Source organism: Pseudopipra pipra, chromosome 6 (assembly GCF_036250125.1).
Source record: "Pseudopipra pipra isolate bDixPip1 chromosome 6, bDixPip1.hap1, whole genome shotgun sequence".
Lineage (NCBI taxonomy): Eukaryota > Metazoa > Chordata > Aves > Passeriformes > Pipridae > Pseudopipra > Pseudopipra pipra.
This window is the reverse complement of record NC_087554.1, coordinates 29,788,841-29,811,743: the sequence shown is the minus strand read 5'-3', so window position 1 is coordinate 29,811,743 and position 22,903 is coordinate 29,788,841. Positions and strand designations below refer to the sequence as shown.

The 22,903-nt window shown below is 42.4% G+C and overlaps 1 protein-coding gene across 3 annotated transcripts in view; it reads right to left on the bottom strand.

Moving 5' to 3' along the window:
- The window catches only part of LOC135415860 (deubiquitinase DESI2-like), a 79,490-nt gene that overhangs the window by 6,655 nt on the left and 49,932 nt on the right, over positions 1–22,903 (bottom strand). For 2 of the 3 annotated variants that reach the window (XM_064658274.1, XM_064658273.1), the window contains exons 2-4: positions 16,640–16,712; positions 15,205–15,298; positions 14,050–14,191 (exon numbers count right to left, since the gene is read on the bottom strand). In XM_064658274.1, coding sequence (XP_064514344.1) covers positions 14,050–14,191; positions 15,205–15,298; positions 16,640–16,712 — 309 coding nt within the window. Of the gene's footprint in view, positions 1–14,049; positions 14,192–15,204; positions 15,299–16,639; positions 16,713–18,734; positions 21,532–22,903 lie in introns of those variants that run through there. The other variant, XM_064658275.1, reaches the window with a different exon arrangement.

Here is a 22,903-nt window from a genome sequence, read left to right as displayed (position 1 = left end):
AACTTCTCTGTGATAGATCATGTGCTAACTCTGAGAGGAATTGTAAATAAATAATAAACTGTTACAGGTCAGAAATTGCTGGTCCTGACCACCATACAAATTGTCCTGCTACCTTTCCTTTAGGAAATTTAAGACACCTGTAGTGACCCTGAGCTTGACATTGGAAAAGAAAGTAGCTGAGCCTTTTGATATGTAGCTGACTAGAGAAGGGGTTAAGAAACATACAGTCCACAGAAGGGCTAAACCTATGTGAGATATAAGCTTACTTATCTGAGGCATAAAAGTGTTTGGGATGGGAAACCCCGTGGAGTACATGAGAGGCTGGACAAGTGGCACCAATGCCTGGAACACATCGGCTCATTAGGGCTTCCCTAAGCTTTGCAAACCCCCTATGAACAGTGTGCAGCTCTCACTGCCTATCAAAGCCCCTTCTCCTTTTCTGACTCTCAGGTTCTGAAAGTGTGAGTTATTCTCAACCTTCAGAGGCACCCAGTCCCTATCACAGACTGAAATCCACCATGTGGGACAGCGAGCACAACTTCTGATTGCCCACCTACACCAGTCCTCACTTCAGGCAGAAACCTGGGAGGAGGCTGCACGTACTTGCAGCTTCCACTGAGCGGCACCTGGTGACAGAAAGACAAGTAAGTCTCCCACCGCTGCAGCTTCTTCTGGGGACTCTGTAAGAACTGGGAATGACCCGGCTGGCAGCTGCGGGAATAGCCGTTCAGACATGCGTGGCTGAAGCCAAATGGAGGGGAGAAATGGGACCTGACAGTTTTGGTGCTATTTCTAGGCAGCTGTCAAATCCACACCAGGATTTCAACTCATCAAGAAACAAGTAATTTGGGATACAAAATATACTTTAAGCATCTTAAGCTGTATCATTTTGCACTAAAAGTCACTGTCTAAAATGTACAAATTGCCCTGTACCCTCTTCCCTCTCCTAAGTGTCCTAAGAGTTAGGTCCCTGCTTGGCAAGCCTTAACATTTCCCTGTAAAGCTTTGCTGTGGGCAGGCAAACTACCTCACAGCTGGGAAACATGGGTTGAAATGCCATCCAACAATGGAAGATGCTGAGTCTCCCACCTTCTAGAAGACAATGTTATCAATGTGCTGCATTTTGAGAGAGCTTTGAGTCTATGGGCATATGCTAGATATTATCTGAGATAGTGTAACAAGCTGAGCCCCGATCAAAACAAAGAGAAGGGCTGATCAGGAGTAGATCCTAAGAGAGATCTCTCAAATGTAATAGGTTATGTGCTGTGCTGGATGATGCAATTGGGGTGATTCAGGTCATGCACAGAAGGCACCGAGGATTTTTTTTTTAAGTGAGCCCTCCCAGAGGCACTGTGTAGTGCTCCAATCCATGAAAATCAAAATGAACAGAGGCAATATAACATTCCTCAAACAATACAAGCTAATTCCTTCAATTGTTGTCGTCAGACTGAGGCTTGGAGAGTTCAGCACTGAACACCTGCTGAACCACCCACTGATTTTCGACTTAGCAGCATTGCTAAAAATGAGGTGGCATCCACGTGGGACATGTATCCATTTGAGATACTGTGCAATATTCCCCTTGGTGTGTCTTAGAGAATGCAAAGGGCTTTTATTGGCATCCGAGAAGTCTAACACACACCCCAGAGCACTTTGAGAGAAAAGACTTTAGAGCCCAAGGGGAATCATTACATGATTGCATGATACATGATACATCATTACATGTTTGCATAGCTGGCTCCTACAAGGCCTATGCAATATAGCATAGATGTTGCCTATCAGAATTTCAGAATAAGGCCATTAGATACAAACAAGCACATCTGCCCAGGCAAAGCCTGCAGGCTATGTTAGGGTAGCCAAAACGCCTATATGGAAAGAGAATTGTGCCAATTTGATTAAACTAGTTCTTGGACACATCCAGAATAAACCACTAACTCAATGAACAGACATCTTTTTTGCCATCTTGCCACCTGGTGCCAGTGCTGGCAGAGCTAAGGGAATTTGGGTGCATCAACAGAGAACATACCTCTAGCTCTGCACTCCTGATCGGCTGCTGTACATAGTGTGTGTGCTGAAAATAAGATTTCTGAAGGAGAATGGACATACAGCCTTCACAAAACACCTGAAAGCACAGTCTTACCTTGTGGAGTTGGCATGCTAAGTTCAATTGCTTGAAACAGATTTATTGTATAGTTACTGTTTAAAAATGAGAATTTCTACTCTAGGGAATATAACTAGCCTGTGGGGATCACCAGAATAGATGAGGTGGCACTGGGCCATGAGGCTGCATGCAGACTACATTCAGCAGAGCCAGGAATGGCCTCTGACTTAGACAGGAAGGGGTATAGCTGAGAAGCTGTAGATGAGGATAAATGAGCTCAGTAATGAGGCTGTGTTCTGGGAGGTAGCAATGCGAGTCAAAGGTAGAAGTCAAAGGAATTTTAAATTATTTTAAGCAACTGTCTGAAATGCCCCCATTCTCCTGTGCAATCTTTTTTTGTTCCACAGCAGGCAGGGCACTGCAACTCCTATACGTCTTCCCCAGGGCTGTGGGTGTTGTAAAGCAGAGGTAGCATCTGCACCATCTGCCTGAGACTAGCCAGGAGTGAAGAAAAAAGGAAAACCTTGAAAAGAGGGACTAATACCTACAGTCTTGCTCCCCTTATGGTGCTAGCTGGAACACGTTAGTCACTTCTGTGGACCTTGGTAGAAGGACAGAGTTGCCTTTTTGCAGTCTGCAAGCAGAGACGATGGAGTAGGTAGCTCAGTGTCAAACGAGACATCTGGCTTAAAGCACCTCAGCACTCATAGCACTGTTTCAGCTTCACTGGCCAGGCTACCAGTGGAGAGACACAGTGGCTGCAAATGTGACATCTTGTTGAACCATATTTAGAGTTGAATTCTGAGTGGCATCACTGATTAGTCTTGTACCAACACTGAAGCATGGGAATACCCTCTTGAGCATGAAGGTCCTTGTAAAAAGCACTTACAAGTACAGCCAACAGCTGCAGGGTGATAGGACAGGCAGCAAGTGGCCTCATAACAGATGACCATTTGGGGAAAGCTGAGTATAATTAAGTCTGGGCTTGTTAATGGCGTTTAAAATAAAAATATCCCACCAAATGAATTAACAACTGCAATTCATTCCTATTATCATGATGTCATGAAGAGGAATTGTGTTCTCCTAGCAGCTGCTGTTTCAAGATCAATGGCTGAGAACAGCTGTTGCCTAATGGGGTCATCCTTTCAAGTGTTATGGACATGCTGAACAAGACTAGGCCAATCCATATGCATAGAGGGATGGACATCAAGAACATCTATTTTTTCTGCACAGCTAACCAGAAAAGTCCTGTGTTTCAGTCTCAAGCCGTGTTTCCTAATATTAGGGAGAGGCAGGTTGCTGCAGATGGACGTACAATGAGAAGGGAGAATACAAGAACTCATATGAACAGGGAAAGACTTGCTGTCTGACAGTGTTGGCAGGACTTCGAAGCGAAAGGTACCAGTCTCAAAAGCCTATCAACACACTCAGACAGTTCATTTACGCTCCTGACACTTTTCATTTATCAACAGGCAGTGGTTTAAAGGACAGGGATTTTTCTTGCCATCTTCATTTTTAGAAATGAGGCATGTTTTTCAGGCATTTGCACGCAGAGACTCAAAGGTTCTATGATGGTGTGACTAGAGATGAACTCCCCAGATAGTGTGAACTAACTTAGCTCCAAGGAATCATGCTTACTTATAACAGATAAGGAAACAGAGGTTTCAGGCTGCTAAGGCAGGTGCAAAAGGCAGAAAAATAAATTAGATGGATAAAAATACCCACATTTACACCAACCCCAGAGAACTCACATTTTTTTTTTAATTTCTTCTTAAAATATCTTCAATTTTAATCTTTTTTTGCTAGATAGACCACATTAAAGAGAAAACCTAAAGTGACTGCAGAGGTATATGTGGCAAAACGACCCCTTTTCCAAAAAGTTGAAATGATGTGCTAAAAACTTGCCACTTAGGGAGTGTTGATTTCTGTTTCAAATTACTTCCCTCCTCATATTATTCCCATGCACAAGTAGAGAGTGAGAAAGAAGATGGACTGAGAGCTGAAAACTACATATAAGAGTTATCCTAGTAATAATTTTTGTTGGCCTATGGACTCATTCATGATAGCAAGGCTAGAGAGATTAATGATGGGAAAAAAATATGTTTTTATAGCAGCCTTCATTCTAAGAAATTCCCAAAGACTTCAAATATCTCATCTGATAGACAAACTACACCTGGAAATGTCATTTTCCACATTTTCCCATGAGACACCACATTGGAAATGCGATATAGCAGTTAATTAACTGCATGCAGTCAAAGTTGTGCATACATACAGGAAGAAACAAAGGGAAAAATCTGAAACCATGAGGATAAATTTATGGGTGCAGGGCATCTTTATAAATAAGCTTATTCTAAACATACATGGCAGCTAAAAACCAGAAAACAAACATAGTCTGTTCCCCATAGAGCTAACAACGTTCAAAGGCTGCTGCAATGAAGCAAAGCTTTCCATCAGCTTCAGTGAGGACTGGCTCAGGCACCGGGAAATAAAGCTTTCCTAATGTTCTTTCTTGTCCTGTGGCTATTTGTTTGTTTGTTCGTTCACTTCCTTCTGTCCTTTATGTCTGTTGGGAGCATTTTTCTCCCCTGCCATTAACAGAATTGCACTTAGGTTTTTACTCAACAAAACACCTTCCTCCTCTGCAACAGAGGCAGCTGAAAAGCAATTGCTGACTAAAGAAAACATGAGTATTACTTGTCTACTTAGGATTTGCTAAAGATTGGTTTATAAAAGCTTCTGCTGCTTTTGCCTGTGACTCAAATGCCACCTGAATCTCCCTTCTTTCATGTTTAAGCCTTTCTCTCTCATAGCTTTCAGGGTAAGGAGAGCTTCCTGGTTTTTAATAACTTTATGATGAAAACTCACATGTGCCTGGGGATGGACCTGAAAAGCTTTAGTCTTGAATTATTAACTGATGATTAAAAACTGTCCTCATTTGGTCCTTGATTCAGCAAACCTTCCTTCTTTCAGAGAATTTGCTGAAAATTAAGCTTCTCTGAGGAAAGTAGGATTCTGATGCGGGTTTGTTATATGCTGTCAGTTTTGCTGTGGCTGAAAAAAGACAGCTGATTATCCAGAAAGAAAACAATATGTACTGACCACGGTCTCCTATCACTTCAGCACAGCTCCCCACCCTCTACCAGTAAAATACAGTCCCTCTGTTCTACCAAAGCTCCAACCACCTTGACAAAGCACAGCTGAGACAGCCACACCATCAGGGAAGTATACACCAGACAGCTGTAAAGCCAATCACAAAGATATCTCCTGCTGCACTGCGGTCACAAGTGATATGTATTTCCTGCTATCAGACTGATATGCAATGACAATGCCTCTCTCTGCTACTATCAGTAGCGCAGATATTTACCAGTAACACAAAGGAAGGGGTAAAGAAGCCCTAGCATCCATCCTAGATCCAGTGATCAAGCAAGCAAGCTTGATTGCACCGAGATCATCCCCTACCTCCCAAGGAGATTTGGATGTGTGGCTTCACCAAGCATTTCCATCCCATCTGGCATGCAGTGATGTAATAATATCACTGTGTTGTCATCAATATTGGGTATGCTAGATGCCTGCTGCAGTCCTCTGTAACCATCAGGTTGCAGGATCCACTGTGCGGACTCCATTTGTTAATCTTCAGGATATTTCCTATTGGAGAGACCATCTTTTAAGGCCAATTTGAGGTTACTGACTTCATGAGACTGGAAGCTATTTACCTCCCAGGTTGAGTATGAAGTGCTGCAGGTCTAAGACAGGCTGCAAAGCATTCAATTGTGACAGGGTTCATAATCCCTGCCCTCTAGTAGCCAGCCTCATCTAGGATGCTAAAGAATTTTCCAAGGCTGACCTAAGCTACCTCAAATGCTTAGACTAAGACTCTCTTTTCCTCCTGTGTCAACAAAGAATGAGCCAAGCTCACTTTGTTAACCTCTAGGTGTATTTTTCAAGGCCACTTCAGCCCAAGAACAAGATCCCCAGTTCGCCAAAATAATATTCTCTCTCTAGAGACATCTGCAATTTCAACAAGTTCAAAATGAGTTTCTAAAACAAGAAGCACAAAAATTCTGATTCAGGCCTTTCTCTTCTCCTGCTGAAATGTGTTATCTCCCTATTTATGTAAATAATTAAAGTAGGACAGTTCCCACAAGAAAGGCTGAGGGACTCTCTGCTTCAGAACATCTTGTGGCTGATATTCAGAACTTTTGCCAAAATATAAGAAAAAAGGTAAATAAGTCTTTAATCCAGTTTTCTCTCATGCACCTCGGCAAGCTTGTCTCTCTCAGTTACTTGTGAATGAGTATGTCTCATCAGCTAAAAGCCTTGTTTGAACCCACAGAGCATCCCAGCAAAAGTTTTATAAAACTATCAGATCCTTCTAAAAGGCTCCTCTTTTGATGACTTGGTTTGCTCCAAAAATCCCAGCTCAACTCTAATAATTAGTTCAGATTTTAGCCATTTACCCAGATGGCGTCTCTGCCCCCTGTCCCCTGGGTCCAGTCATTTGGATCAAGAAATTATGAGAAATAAGGAAACAGATTCGTTAATACTTAAAGGAATAAAGGGGTGGAAAGGATCAGTGGGTACAAAAGGAAGCTGGATAATGAGATACCAATCTGTTTTCCTGAAGAGTTTTTAATTCCTCAAATCCAAATGACCTTAAATAGCCATATGAAGAATGATGAAATGTGGACACTAACTTTACAGTTAGGCCTGATTTTTTTTTAAGAGATTTCTCTGGGTATAAGAGAAAGATGAGATAATTTTGGAAGCAAATAGGGATTTTTAACTGTGCTTCGTCATCCCTCAGTGATGTGGTGAGATTCTGCTGTCTAGGACTCTGAGGAAATTCCTACCAGATCACTTGGGTGTTTCTCAGGGTATACAGAGGAGTTTGATCTTTTCCAGTACTTAAGATAAATTACTCATAAAAATCAAAAGCATATAATTCCTCTTTCAAGAAGATGGAGGAAAGACATGATATAAGAATAAAACCTTCTGCCACTGCTGTTCTCAGGTAAAGTTCCAAAATCAGCAGTTTGTTAGGTGAATGAAACCACTGCCTCACAATTAATTTCCTAATTATGATAAGCATCAACTTCATAGCTTAGCAAAAGAGCCCATAAGACCCACTGACTTTATTGCTATTCCACCATTAGTAAGGCTGTTGGGGACTAAAAGGGGCTGCCTTCCCTGGTGCTCAGAAGCCACACTTCTTTGATAATTATGCACCATATGTCCTATAGCAAGGTGCTGAAGAGTTTCCTTAAATAGGGATAATTCCAGTTGCTTGGCAGTAATCACATTAATGGAAGGAGAAGGACTAGTTTCCTTAAGTCATTCCACTTATCTTCCAGTTATGGTGCTGATTCAAAGGTGGTTTTCTCCTTTCCCTTGGTGGTATGTCCTTTTCTGAGATGTGCTGTAGCAACTGTCATCACTCTGGTAAGAACAAAGCTCCATGGCTTACTTAGGAAACTTCAGAAGCATAGAAAATTGCTGGTGGGAAGTGAAATGAGTTGTCTTGTGTTTGTGAATGGACTAAGCAGCAAAACCTTTTTTAAAGTCTAAGATTCAGTGACATGGTGTGATCCTTACACTCAACACTGAGGAAAATTGCCAAGCTGGAGAACTTCACAGCAGAAAACCTTCATCCTCCCTCTGATCCTCTAGTTACTGCTATCTCCTCTAAAGAACCTGTCCTCAGGCACTGTACACTCACCATATGCCCACACATCAGCAGGGCTCAGATCTTGATATCATATGCCCGTATTTGAACCCTGTCAATCAGCCTTTCACCTTTATGTGTGTTCAGAAGTACAAGCTGGCCCAAGTATGCTTGTGCCTCACCTAATATCTGCTTTCCACAAGTCCGAGTAGACTTGCAGGGAAATCTTGCACTGAAAAAACCCTCTGACAGCAATTTCACAATTCCCTCTGCCTGTGTGCTCCTGCCTTACAGTTTTCGTGACATAGTATATAACTGCAAATCTTTCTTGGCACCTCACGTCATACTTCCTTGTGGCCACTGCTGCAGTGACAAGTGCTTCTGCAAAGCAGTGGCAAGACTGGGACCTCAGACCTGCAGGTCCTTGCAAGGGAACTTAAAGTCCAGGAATTTCTTTGAGTTTGGCTTTTTCCTGAAACCACAAATGTATTCCTCTTCCTTTATGTCTGCTTTACAGCAATTTGTAACTTCTGTTCCTTCGCTATCTCACGTCTCCATGTTCTGAAAGAATCAGGAAACTCAACAATTCATATTATGGAAAGAACTAATTGTTTTACCCTTTCTTTTTGTTTTAAAATGCTTTTTTAATGTTCAAAAGCCAATGTTTCTTTCCATCTGGCAGAGTTTAAATACCCTTTTTCATCAGCCAGGACAACTCATAAAGAACATAAATATTTTGCAATTCCTTGAAGGGCCTTTTGAACATATTGCTGTAAGTATACATGGGGGATTGTTTGGAACAAAGTAACTTAAAAACAGATGATCAAACAGAAGGGCTTTATACAATATTGACATAGTCCTAACTGAATTCCCCATACATGCATAACTTCATCAGAATGAAAACTCCCTGGAGTACTGAAACACAGAAAGGAACATAAGCTCAGAATAGGATGGGAAGTTTGGGATCTGCTGCTCATGGCTTGACTGATTTTTCTTTGCATAAATTGCAAGCCTAAGTCCTCCATAAGGATTGCCCATACTCTTGGACAGTTTCTTTAGAGAGTATGGTATGGATACTACTTGATTTTCAGAACAGTCAGCATAAGCAATATGAAAGGAGTAAACTTCTTGTAGGCAAATTGCTAACCACAGTTTGATGAACCTCTTCATTTTAACCCACAAAAAATTTGCTTAAGTGACTTATAAATACAGGTATCATGACACCATGTTGCAGGAGTCAGAGTGCTGATTTAAACCAAGCTCCTCTCGCCTTCCTACACGGACATAAATGGTGAGGGTAAAGGGAGACTGCAAAGGGGTATTAAGTGGTGTGTGTACCAGTGACCTTAAGTTAAAGCTGGGCAAATGCACAGGGAGTGCATCTGATTTCTTTCTCATTTTCTCATGATTATCCACTAGAAAATTCTGCCCTACTTTACATCAGAAAGTCCTTCAAAACTAATTAAGATAGTGTGCAGCACTTATTAGGCAGACACGCTTTCTGGTAGTTCTTCACTTCTTAAAAAAACCCAAAGTTCCTGATGAAAAACAATCCACAGGAAGAGACTCCTGATCATGCAACATGTTCACTGAATCACTTACTGATAAGACTGCCATGAAATGGCATTGGGGAAGATTGAAGTCTGAACTCCTGCAGCTGAAACTTGGGCATTCTATGTTTTCTTTCCAGAGGAGCTGCTTTGTGAGGAGACCCAGCCATGCTTCTTTGATCCAGTCACTGCTCATTAGAAGTCTGTAGGGAACTGGCAAAGGAGGGAGAGAACTAAGTCTTGAGCAAGGTGAATATGCTTGGCAGTCTGCAGTAGGGAGTAGGGAAAATTCAGAGCTAAGTGGCAATTAGAGAGTAACAAAGCCCTTTGCAGCCTACAAGTGAATGTGGGCAGGAAGATTAGAAGACTCAGATGAGATGCATGGCATTGTGGGGAGAGGCTAAATGCCACAGCAGCACACAATGAGGCTGCACTGCAAAGTGAGTTTTTCCAGAGGTAGATAGTAGGTCAAAGGCATGTCCAGTGGTTAAGCAGAGCTTATCTGCCTGTGCTGAACTTCCTATAGTCTAGGGATTTTTCAAGATGCATGGCCAAATGGCAGAGTCATGATCATAGGTCCAGACATGCCCCTAACCATTAGCAGTCAGCCTGCATGTAACTGTTGAAGACTACAAATACCAGTTATCATGGTAGAACCCAAGGCATCATTGTATTAAATGGGAATTCGGCAGAAAAATCTTTCTTTAACAAATGTAGACAGAAGATTTCTGAATGGATGCTTTATTTACTGAGAGAACACTGGTAAAGGAAAAGAAAACAAATATCTGAAAATAAAGCCCGGCTCCTGTAATTTAGCAGTCCTTCCAAGAATGAGGAACCTGTCCTACAGGTCGTGGCAATTGGACATGAGACTGTTGTCTCACAGTGTGATCCTGAGGAAGCCAATATGGGAAGTAGAGCCAACCTTACACCTCCTTTCCCTTCCCTCTTCAGAATTGTGACCTCAGCCAGCAGCACACATGGCTACATTTGCCCTCAGTCTGCATGACCAGATGGTATTATCCTCCCAGGCCATGGCCCTTCCACCAGGGCAACATCTGTCTGGACGCTAATTAGCAAGCCCAAAGTCAGATAAGGAAATTAAGGTTACCAAACACAGCTACCTATCACAGGCCTACAACCAAATCTCAAGGCTTGCTAGACGCATTTGCATAAACATGCATTAACTCATACATCACCACTTGGCTATAAAGCTCTATCTCTGGTTTTCCATGCTGAAAAGAATGCTAAAAACCATAAACCAGATAATTAACATTGGCAGATGAAAGAGCTGTCACTGAAAGATTTCAGGGCCCTTTTTGAAGGAAGGAAATTATCCAGTATACAAGGGGGAGATACTTGGGCACAGAGCAGGGAAGTGATCTGCCTGGCTTTAGCCACAAGGCTCAGAACAACCATCTCCTTGATTGTCTGCAACTGCTTATGCCCATGAGCAGAAAAGCCTAAAAGGCTGTTTGGAAGCACAGCTGGTCATTCTCTCTTTCAAACTAAAAAGTATCCTCCACCCTGACCCCTCTCTGGGGTGAAAGGGCATTGCAGTACAGATAGCATCACCTTCCATTGGGGCTACAGCAACAGAGAGACCAAGAATTTACACTTACTTAAAAATCCTTGCCTGCTTTTATTTGTGGCTGGAATTAAATCCCAGTTCTAATGCATAATTTCATTCTGTTGAGTAAAATTTCTACATATTTTCTTTTAATTCTTTGGATACTTTTTCAAGTTTACTGTCTTTAACTGCCACATAACATGACTATGCATAAATAGATGCTTATTATTATTATTATTATTATTATTGTTATTATTATTGCTCCTTCACAGGTGAAGGGCCTGAAGTGCAAAACAAACACTAAAGAGACTCATCTTGGAATTGATTTTAGGGCATAAGTACAATTTCTGTTTTCTGCCCTGTATGGTGACACATATCTACACAGGTTTGTGAGCCAAACATCATCTGGACAGCATGTTCTGTGCACTGTGAAGCATCTTATAGCTCTACATGGAATGGACTGGAGCTTCCCAATGGAGTGATTTTTGGGTTGTTTAGTTTTAATGGAAACTACAGCAAGAAGAAGAAAAAAAATCACTTAAGTTGTAAAGTTGAGCAAGCAATCAGATGTTGACAAATGAGAATAGAAACTTTCATTGCTTCCAGTTCAAGCAGGTTCTGTCTCAACAGATTTCAAGTAGTCTTTCCTTCAAGAGGTCAGAAGTATCCCAAGATAAGCTGTGCTACTTCTCACCCAGCTCTGAAACACGATTGCCAAATTACTGTGTTTACCAAAACAGATGGAGATATCCATTGCAAGACAGCCACACGTATTTCTCATGCTGACTGAGGCACATTGGATGGCTAGGACTTCTGCTTAGTGCCTTACTACCAGCAATTTTTATAATAATTTCAGCTCCCATTTTCTATATCCCCATGCTAGAGACTATCTAGGACATTCTGCTCCTGGGCCTGCTGTTCAGCTCCCCTGGGTTTGCATTTGTAATGCTTTAGAGAGGGTTGATAAACACAGGCATATGTGAAGAGCAACAGCAACAAAAAAAATCCTTCTTGCCTTTGAAGGCTTTATTTAAACTGACGTAAATCCTGAGTAAATTCTGCTCCTGGGAGCAGAAGTGTCAGAACTCGCCATTCAGGCTGTTGCTTTATTATCTAGACAGGTTACAGAGCAGTGAAGGAGCATTTGGAATCCACCAAGAAAGCTCTTGCAGGAAAACTTAACCCTAAATTCCACTCCTATAAAGATGCTCACTGGAGGCACGTTGAAAGCAAAATTTAAAATACCCTACTATTTTTTTTTATAAGATGTCTTACTTGACTTGTGTTTGGAAGGCTAGATAAGGAGGAGGCAGTGAGGGATTCACTGATATGTAGCAGTAGAATCAAGGAAAAGTGGCTGTGAGCTTATGGTTTGGACACAGAATCACAGAATATGGAGAGTTGGAAGGGACACACAAGGATCATCGAGTCCATCTCTTAGCCCTGCACAGGACCATCCCCAAGAGTCACACCGTGTGCCTGAGAGTGTTGTCCAAAAGCTTCTTAACTCCGTCAGGCTCGTGCTGTGACCACTTCCCTGGGGAGCCTGTTACAGTGCCCAACCACCCTCTGGGAGAAGAACCTTTTTCTAATATCCAACTTAAAACTTCCCCTGACAACTTCAGGCCATTCCCTTGGGTCCTGTCACTGTTCACCACTGTTCACCCCTCATCCCCTCACAAAGAAGTTTTACCTATCAAAGTACATAATAAGCAATGACTTTATTTCACTGCTGCAGGTAAAGGGTTTTATTTACCTTTCCCTAATAATTACATAGCTTTCTCCTGGGTTTCCTTCATAATTTTTGAAGTTTCCATTTTCTGTTGTAATTTGATTATTTGACTCCAGACTAGTTGTGTGGCTAATATTGATTTGCTCTGTACTGCTTGAAACTTCATTCTCTGTTTGTACCAATTCAATTTCCTCCTGTTTTTTTTAATTCACTAACATTTACAGAAAGGACTAAGTCATTTTCCCTATATATAATTAGTAAGGATGAAACCAATAGAGAGTTGGTGTCCCTTAGAGCCTAAGCAGGTCACTTGTAAATTAATTGCTGATTCTCAGATTCACTAGGGAATTTCTTATGAAATTATGTAGTATTTTTTCTACACATTTCATTTGGGATCTATGATGGGCTTGTTTGGGGCTGAATGGACACTTGAGGCAAAAGAAGTTACTGGCATAGGACTCTTGTCCCATATGATGAAGAAAGGCAAGAGATGTGTAATGAATGAGAATGGGGACTCCAGAAGGAGAAATGAAAATTTCACCATTACGGCAGTCATACTCTAGTGTAATGAATGATATTCTCTCCTTGTGTTTGCCATAAAACAACTATGGAAAGCACAGAAACAGTTTTTATGGGAGGTCACTTCCATCTTATGCTTTTCCCATCTTTTTCTGGCACTGGGTCAAGATCCAGAATTCAGATTTACACAAATGCTGAATGCTCACACATTAACTGAAACGCACTTTAAACATCCCATCTGGAGGGGTGAGGAGGAAGGCAGCTTCCCCCCAAAATAATCAGAACTTTGGGAATAAAGAAAGTCGGATACCCTAAATCAGCAGATAGCTGGGATAAATTTGTCTCTGTGCTTCATTTGTGTCTGAAGAGAAATAACAGCTTTGCTATAATTAACAGTGGTTTTGAGAACATGGAAATGAATAAGCACCAAAGATGTCTATGAGAAAATCAATTCTTTTTTTTTATTGTGTTTTGGATGGTGCACATTAAATGAGGAAAAAGAACATCCATTTCCTGAATACTGCATATTTTTGTTTTCAGAACACTTATAAACCATTTTTATGCCTTTGGAGATCGTGTACGGTTATTTATGTTTGTTATTAAAATGCATATTTGTATGCTAACCAGGTCTGTCCTTCCAATTCCTGCTCAGTGCCTGTTCAGTGAAACAAATTACAGGTACTCCTAATTTCCCACAAAGTTTAGACAAAACATGTGATAAACCTACCATATCTCCACCTCCTGATCCAATCACTTTCAACAGCAAAAGGCTTCCAAAAATATTAAGGGTAGAGACAGGAGATTTGGCTATGGGCTCCAATCTGGCAGGCTGTGCTGACTCCAGTTCCCTTTCTGTGAGCACTACTACATATCTGAAGAAGTAAAAAATAAATTAAAAAAAAAACCACCTGTGCCCACCTCAGCCAGAGCAGCAGAAAAGTGATTACAGTTCTTGTGCATCAAGTGGTATGCATTTCCTTTGTACTCCCTGCCAAGCTCTTCCATAATCTTATCCACATCCTCCTCTGTGAAGTCTGTGGTGCCCAAGGCAATGGATTCTCTAGTTAAAACAAAACACACAACAGGAAACATGGAAAGGTACAGTGAAGAGCATGATACATACTAAGGGAGAAGAAAATGATCCGACATTGGCAAGAAGGAGAGGCTTAAACATTATGGACATCATATCTGAGGCTATCAGAGACTCTTACTAACAGAATGGCACAATAATATTCCCAGCTTTTCCACAAAGGAGGTTACCACACAGGCAACAGCCCTGAGAACTTCCTGCTCACCACCAGGGCAGTCTCAGCTCTGGGAGTCTGCTCTCACTCTGCCCATCATCCCACAACAGAAATTTCCATTATGACAGAGGAGATACCTTTTTTTAACAATTGAGAGGGTTCCCATGGGGTGGGCCAGGAAGAAGCAGACTGAAAACATGCAGAAACCTATCACTTCTCCCAATATTCACTCAATAGCGGTTATTATAAAAGTCTCCAACAGCCTTCAACATGAACAGGTGGTCTGAGAAGGTCAACCGCCACCTGCCACGGGCATTTCCTTGACCCACAGTCCCACATCAAGCACCTTGAACAACACATGAATGCAGCATCCTCCCAGACTCCTCTGGCAGCCAGTCTGTCCCTTGTGACAGAGCAACAATAAACACAGGAGATGACTTCAGGTACTCTTTGCGGTATCCACAAATAGAAGTTAGTCATAAAAAGAGAAGTTTTATTTTTTCCCCTGTGCATTGGCTCTGTGTAACAGGTGAAACTGGGAGAACAGAAAACAAAAAAAATAGGAAAAGAGAACTGCACTCATTTGTAAACATGCTGACAAACATCCCTGACAAACACAGTTCAGCACTGTTCCCTAATTGGTGTACATGCTCTTTTATCTATCTCCAAAATCCCTGCAGGGCTGCCTTTGAATTAGGATCGTGTAAAGGGTGCAGTGAGGGCACTTATGAGGAGAGTGAAGGGGGGACCCAGAGGACAGGACATCCCTGCTCCTCCAACATTGATGACTACTAGGGGCAGGGGAGAAGATATAGAAAAGGGCCCTTACTTGAATTTAAAGGTCTCGCCAAGTTCTACCGCACTGCCAGGTGTGATCTCGAAAATCCCACTGAAAGGGTAGGGATGCCCTCCATAGGCAAACTCTGACAAGGAGAGAAACAGGCTGTGAGTAATCGAATTAACGCCATGTCAGGAAAAAGTCTATGGCAGCTGTCTGCACAGCTCAACATCAGCACCAGGGCCTGGGCTATTGCCAAAATCTTTTTCAGCCAGACTCAGAAAGCCTTTTTCACTCTCTGGTTACCTATCAGACTGAGGGTGCCCTCACAGCCTCCCTCCATGCTAACACTCCTGTTTTCCCACAGCACCAGGAAAACTCTCTGAGTCTGCCTCTGTGCCCACCCAGGTGACTTCCTCTCGGTGGAAAGTTCTGCATTGAAGGCATCTGGATAAACTGTGAGAGGCTGCCAGTGGTGCTACTGAGCTTTAAGAAGTCTTTTCTAGAATAGGGAGAAATCAAATCTTTCAGCAGTATTTACAGGCAGTGATTAGGAAGTCTTTGCAGAAAGCCAGGCTGATTGCATTCTGCTGCCTCAGCACACAGTCCCTCCATGTCATACAGGCCACCTTGCATGGCCTGTGAAACACAGCCTGTGGTCCTCAAGGTGTCCCACAGGCCATCTCACAGGGCCTGTGAAAGCCTCTGTGCTCGAGATGGAAATGGCACCTCAGGGATTCTGTCTACTGAATCGCACTGGGTAAAAATACCATGAGTGAGTAGCCCAAGCTGTTCCCATTTAATGTTGAAGAAGGAAAAAGAAAGTCAGTGATGTTAGCCCATCCTTCACTGCACTACAGCTGTTTCCCCAGATCCCTTGACTTCACCTTTTGCAGTGGGTGGCTCTAATCAGCTTTAGGTCTATCCAGACAATTTCAAAAGTCTTACAAGACATTTTCTTTTCTCTGTAAGTCTGCTGTTTCAAATGAACGGTTTCCAAAATCTCGAAACCCAGATTACAAGATTTCTAGACCATAGGCATTCATAAAGAATGACTGGAAAATGGATTTACCCTGACAGGGAATTAGCATAAACACATATGCAGGTGTTAAAACACCACTGATCTTAAAACACTACTGATCTGCCTCTCCGCCCTCCTTCATTTCTCCCATTCTCTATCCCTCTCCTTCACTACTCTTGGAATGGCTTTCCAACATAGCTCCTCCTATCTGCCATCCTGCTCCCACCTGCACAAGCTTACAGGCTGCAGTTACATGCTAAAAGTAAGAAGGGCTACATGGTTCATGACAGAACTGCACAAGTTCCTCCTTGACTGCACAATGGACTCTAAAAAGAGAACTGGCTGAGTTTTTCATTCCTCAAAACATTCATTGCCAAAAGCTGTAAATTTGGGATACTTTTCCATATCAGACTAGGCATATATTGTCCCATGTTCTGCAGGTAGTGAAAAGGAAATACTTCATACCTCTGCCGTAGATCTCGATGCCAGAGTGGAAGACACCAATCCCCAAGGTGGAGGTGTATTCATTTATCCAGTACTAAAGTAAAAGAAAAGTGGGAATTGGGAAGCATTAGTGTAAAAGAAACAAATGATCTTGGTCTAGGATATATCACCTATCTCCCCAGTTCCTCTTACGGAGAAGAGTGATTTTGAAATTATCTAGAGACAAACAAATTGAGACTCCTTACAGACCAACAGAAGTGGGCACTGTGTTTATACAGCTAGCTGGAATTAGGTCTCCAAAAATGCTCATCTAATCCTTTCCACATAAGGCACTAACCTGTATTAAGATATAACAACCTGAACCTCCACAAACCCAGTTGCTACAGGGTTTTATCTATCTTCTCACTTAAATACCTGACACTGAGCCAGTTTTATCAATTCACTTGCCTTATTTGATCTCAAAATCTGGAGTAAGAGAATCCCCAATTATTTTCCGCACACCTTTTTACATCACCTCCCAATATCTACTTATTAGTATTTTGGTTTTAAGCAAAAAGATCATAGAGACACAGGTCTGTTACCCTGATAGGTCAGAGGGGCACTATTTAGTAATTATCTATCAAACATTGGTAACTGCTTTATAGAAAAAAAAGGAACTTGGAGCATGCTAGTCAACATTTTGTTCAGTGGCACCATATACTATCAAGCACTGATTTCAGAAGAGACAAGGGCTTGATGTTCCAAAATTAGGTCCAAGATGACCAAACCTTCATCCAAGTCAGACAAATTTTCAAGAGGAGCTGTTAAGTGACTGTTGCTCTGTAGCCCAGCACTTCCCCATTACATTTAGAGCAGAGTAATGCCGCAGTCTAGTGTATGCATGTGATGCTCTTCCACCATTTCCACCATACCGTGAAGGACAGCACAGACACCCAAACAAGTCCCAGCTAAGCTAATTCTGGAGTGGGAAGCTGTACAGCCATGCCAGGGCAGTGCTGCATTGGAGATAATTAGCCCTGCCCAGCACCAGCATTTATTAGGTCAGCTGCAGAGCTGTGCTGCTACAGAAATTATGTTTTCAGGCACTGAGCAAACTGCACATGCCTGGTATATTTACAGTTCACTTACAGCTGCTGTGCAGTGAAGATATGTAACTCAGAGCAACTAAATTCTTGTTTTAATCAAGCACTGCAAGGAAAGTGAGTGTTGTTCACTTGTTCCTGTACAAGGACATGACAGGTTCATTAAACTAAAGTTCTCTTTTGGGTCTGGTGGGCAGCTTCTTGTGGAGCCAGAGTAAGCTGCACCTTCCCTGTGTCTGGTGTCACTGACCTGCCATGGTATGAGTAAGAACCCCTCTGCTGTCAGGTGTCCAGAGGTCTGGCATACTCCAACTACTGTACTCACACTGCTTGCTTATGTATTTATGACTGCAGTAGTTCCGTAAATCACCTGAAAATGTTTTCTGCAAGACCACTGCTACTGTGAAAAAACACAGTAGCTTTGATATGAAAAGCATAGTCCCAGGCTTGAGTTAATGTATAGCCAATCTTGATACCTTAAACCATGTCCCCAAAAATGCTTGCCTCTGGCAGTACAGCCAGAGTACAGTTCCATTTCCCTCCAGAAAATGCTGTAACGCTACTTGTTCTTTGCAAGTTTTCTTATCACAAATGATGTATTGCTGCTGGAGGGCAAACCACCTGACCCCAGCTGGACCCCTGCCCACTGCTCTCTGCAGACCTTGTGTAACCTCCACTTACCTCTTTACTTGAATTATGCAAACTCTTGTTTTTTAGGATACATCAGAGCATTAAACTGGAGCTGGGTCAGGTAGCTCTCAACCTCTGCCAGCTGGGACAGCATGTTAGCGGTGAACCCTCTGGTGAACACCAGGCCTAGTATTTAGGTGCCCTTGCCTTCTACTGCCCTTCTCCACAGTTCTATGTTGCCCTGTCCTCTGCACCAGGAACATCCCGACTCTAACTGGGGAAGAAGATACAGAGGTGGAGGCCACATATGACACCAGGGGACTGTAGTGGGTTTATTTCCTTTTCCTGGGAGGAAACCTAGGATAAGTCACCTGATTCATATTCACTCAGAAGATATTCCATACCATATTACGTCAGCTCAGATATAAAGAGGGGAGGAGGAAGTAGCTCACTCTCTTCCATGATAGCTATCCAGCAGGACGGCTGCTCCTTGGAGGAAAGAGAAAGAGCACTTCGCTTACTGTGGGAAGTAGAATTTTACTGTTAGTTTCCTTTGCCTATGTGTTTGTAGTGTTATTAGTTTTTTCCTTTTTCTCCATATAAATATAAAACTGCCTTTCTTGGTAAATCCTGGGGTTTTACCTTTTTTTTTTCATCTCCCCTTTTCCCTCTGGGGGGGGAGATCTGCGCAGCCTTGGTGGACACCTGGCGTTCAGCCAAAGTAAACTACCACAGGGACAAAAGCCTGTCTTCCCTGGACACATAACTCTCGGTTTAGTTCTTTGATCTCCCAAATCTTGTAGAATCATAGAATCATTAAGGTTGGAAAATACCTCTAAGATCATCAAGTCCAGCCATGGCACCCTACCATGTTCACCACTAAACTGTGTCCTTAAGTGGCATATCCACACATTTTTTTAATATTTCCAGCCATGGTGACTCCACCACTTCCTTGTGAGCTTGTTCCAATGCTTGACAACACTTTCTGTGAGGATATTTTTCTATATATATTCTAAATTCTAAACCTCCCTTGACAGAACTTGAGGCCATTTCCTCTTGTCCTGTCAGTTGTTACCTGGGAGAAGAGAACGATCCTCACCTCACTACAACCTACTTTCAGGTAGTTGTAGAGAGCAATGATGTCTCCCCTCAGCCTCCTTTTCTCCAGGATAAACAATCCCAGTTCCCTCAGCTTCTCCTCATAAGACTTGTGCTCCAGACCCTTCACCAACTCTGTTGCCCTTCTCTGGACACACTCTAGCATCTCAATGTCTTTTTTGTAGTGAGGACCCCAAAACTGAACACAGGATTTGATGTGCCACCTCACCAGCACCCAAGTACAGGGGAATAATTACTTCCCTGGTCCTGCCAGCCACACTATTTTTGATCCAAGCAAGGATGCCATTGGTTTTCGTGGCATCTTGGGCACTGCTGGCTTATGTTCGGCTGCTGTTGACCAACACCCCTGGGTTCTTTTCCACTGGGCAATTTTCCAGCCACTCTGCCTCCAGCCTGTAGTGCTGCATTGGGTTGTGACACAGCTACAGGACCCAGCATTTCACTTTACTGCACCTCATAAAATTCGCCTCAGCCCATCGATCCAGGCTGTCCAGATCCCTCTGCAGAGCTTTCCTACCCTCAAGTAGATCAACATTCCTGCTCAACTTGGTGTGGTCTGCAAACTGACTGAAGGTGCAGTTTTAACTATCTGGGTTAACTCCTCAGATAGTGTCAGGTAGTCTCTGCGAGTTTCTCTTCAGAGAAACACTGGTTTCTCAAGTCCTACTGCAACAACTCCCAGATGATATGGTAAGTAGGTTGTCTTCTTCCCTCAGGCTGAGCTATTGTCTCACAGCAACAATACAAGCAAAACATGCCCAGGTCACGCCAGCTGCTTTGCTTAGAGAGGTAACTAATAGGAAGAGAAGGAAGACTTTTTAAATTAGAAATGCTCTTGCCAGTTATCAAAATCAGGGCTATCTGCAGAGCCTCATCTGCATCATGCTTTATATTTCAAACAAGAAAGTTAAACTGGAAGCCACTTGCAGCTATACCATTTTCTTCTTCTGAAAACCTCTCCTTGATTGAGTATTTCTTAGGGTAATGTGCTGAGACCTGATCACCTCATAGCTACAGAGCACTGTCAGATCACAAGCCCACCCTATGCCTCAACTACCCTGGTTCCCAGCACAGAACTTCAGCCCCTGGAATCCACCCTGCCCAACTCCAGGAGCAGAGAACCAGGCTGCGGGACAGCTCTGGAAGCACAGGTGATGAGGAGGCTCCACCAGAGTTAAAGGAATGTTTCACTGGCTGATGCCAGGTGTTGCAAGATTACAACCATCACATGGACAATTCTGTATTTAAATGGTGTATTTTTCAGTATTAATTCCTTTAATGAACTATTATGGAATTGCAACAACCTCAGCTATAACTAAATTTGAACTGAAGCTACTCTGATTTAGTACTTTCTTTCAAATAATTTCAGTAACACAAGGGTGTAATTGAAGTGGGGTCTGATTTATATCTTGGTTCTATTGATATGATACTGACAGCAAGACCAAAGTACAAGGCAGCTCTGAATCACGGCTGTACTGTCCTCATCTCACCCATGTCTCTAGGGTGCTGTAGAGTCTGCCTCCGGTGTGTGACTGAACACACAGTGAACGCCTCACAGCACTTTGGCACAGCCCACGGCTTGTCTCGGGAGGAAGCTATGCCAAAGTGAACATGTCAGTCACTTGCTGAGCTGGAAGAGAGAATCCAAGCCAGATTTGAAACCAGGTTTGTACACTCATGCACAAGCTGGCCTCATTTTCCAAGGGGTTTGCAATTCTGAGCATGAGAACAGCAGTAACAATCAGCAAATACTCATCTCTGGAGTAAATTGGTTATTGCTTAGATTAAAAACAAAAATCTGCAGCCTGTTCAGTCAGATGAAAAGACCCAGGGAATTGAATACAATAGTGTCTTAAAGGGAGTTATGATTCATGTCTGCATTGCATACTGCCTGGAAAATCATGCCCTAAAGCCTACTCAGAGGGACTTGGAGCATTCTGTCTCATTTTCGTCTTCAACAGAGACAGAGAACTGCTCAGTACACAAGAGAGGCAGGAAGGAAAGCTAACCAGACTGTAATAGCTTCATAAAGGCAGCAGATAGCCCAGGACTCAAAATTAAAACTCAGAGAGGAATCTCTGTTTGTAGAGTTTGTATCTACCTCTGTATCTACAGTTTGTAGTGTATCAGTTAATAGCTTTTAATTAAGGTCTCTGATGAAGCAGAATTTGAAATTTTTGAGATTTTATTCAAGTCTTCTCTGATTTCCTGTTGGTTTGGTTCAGAGATCAGAATAACTGGTGAGATGGTTTAGATTCTGGGAGATACTCTGATTCAGGTCTTGTGTTATTCACTTCATTTATCCATCACACAGAGGTAAAAGTGAAAGTCTCACTGGAACACTGAACCATGCCCTAACTTTCCAAAAAGGAAAGAAACTAAAAAGCTTTATTATACTGGTATGCTTCTGTTAGGTCTAGGATGGAGAAGCAGATGATGTGATACTAGTAGATTATATCATCCTGGGACTTTTCAGAGCAGGAGTTATTGGGGACTCTTACCAGAAACATGGGTTTCCAGGCAGGAGAGGCCCATCCATGTAACCACTAACTTCTACCATCAATTAATATCATACTATAACATTGAAGTTTCTGTCACTAACTTTCTCTTTGCTTCCCTACTTCAGACTATTATTTTCCATGGTGCATCATCAAAATCTTTCCTGCATCAATGTGCTGAGCAATTTAACTAAACAGCTTCCTGAATTCTGGAGACAAGATCATTTCCATGAGTATCTCAGATATTATTTTCTCTGAGCAGCCAACACACTAAGCAATATTATATTTATCACCCCAATAGGTGGGATATTCCACTCCACCTGATCCATCCACTACTGAATAGATGCTAGGCCATCCTTTCTTACACTCTGTATGAACATATAGAAAAAAAATCCACCAGTAGTTGCTAAATAAATCTGATTTCAGCAAATAGCTACAAACTTACAACACCGTCTTTGGTACTTCATACTTGGGAAAAACTACCTGGGTAGGTTCTCACTCCAGCACACCCTGGACATGACTCTTCCTGCCTGAAGGATCACCTCCTATGTCAGGTCCTCATCACTGTTGTCAAAAGCTGTCAATCTGCAAGTCATGGACCAGGGTGTGACAGGCCATCAGGTCACTCCAAATCCAGCTAGCCAAAGGTACTGCTTTAGTCAGGTATGCTAACTTTCACCTAAAATGCCAGACAGCGTTAAAGAAACAAAATACTGCAGTAAGCAGGTCTATGTTTACAAACAGGCTCAGCCTCCAGCTGCAATAGGCAATAACTTTCAAGTCTCAAGAAAAACAGTTCCCAGAGTGTAGGCACTGGCCTTTTTGCAAATAACCCAACTGACAGAACTGATCAAAGCTTGGGAACTACAGGTTTTCTTCCAGGAGAGCATTCAAGTACTGAGAAATCTGCAGTTTCAGTGCAGCCAGAGAGCTTGCCATAGCTCTGATGAAGCAAG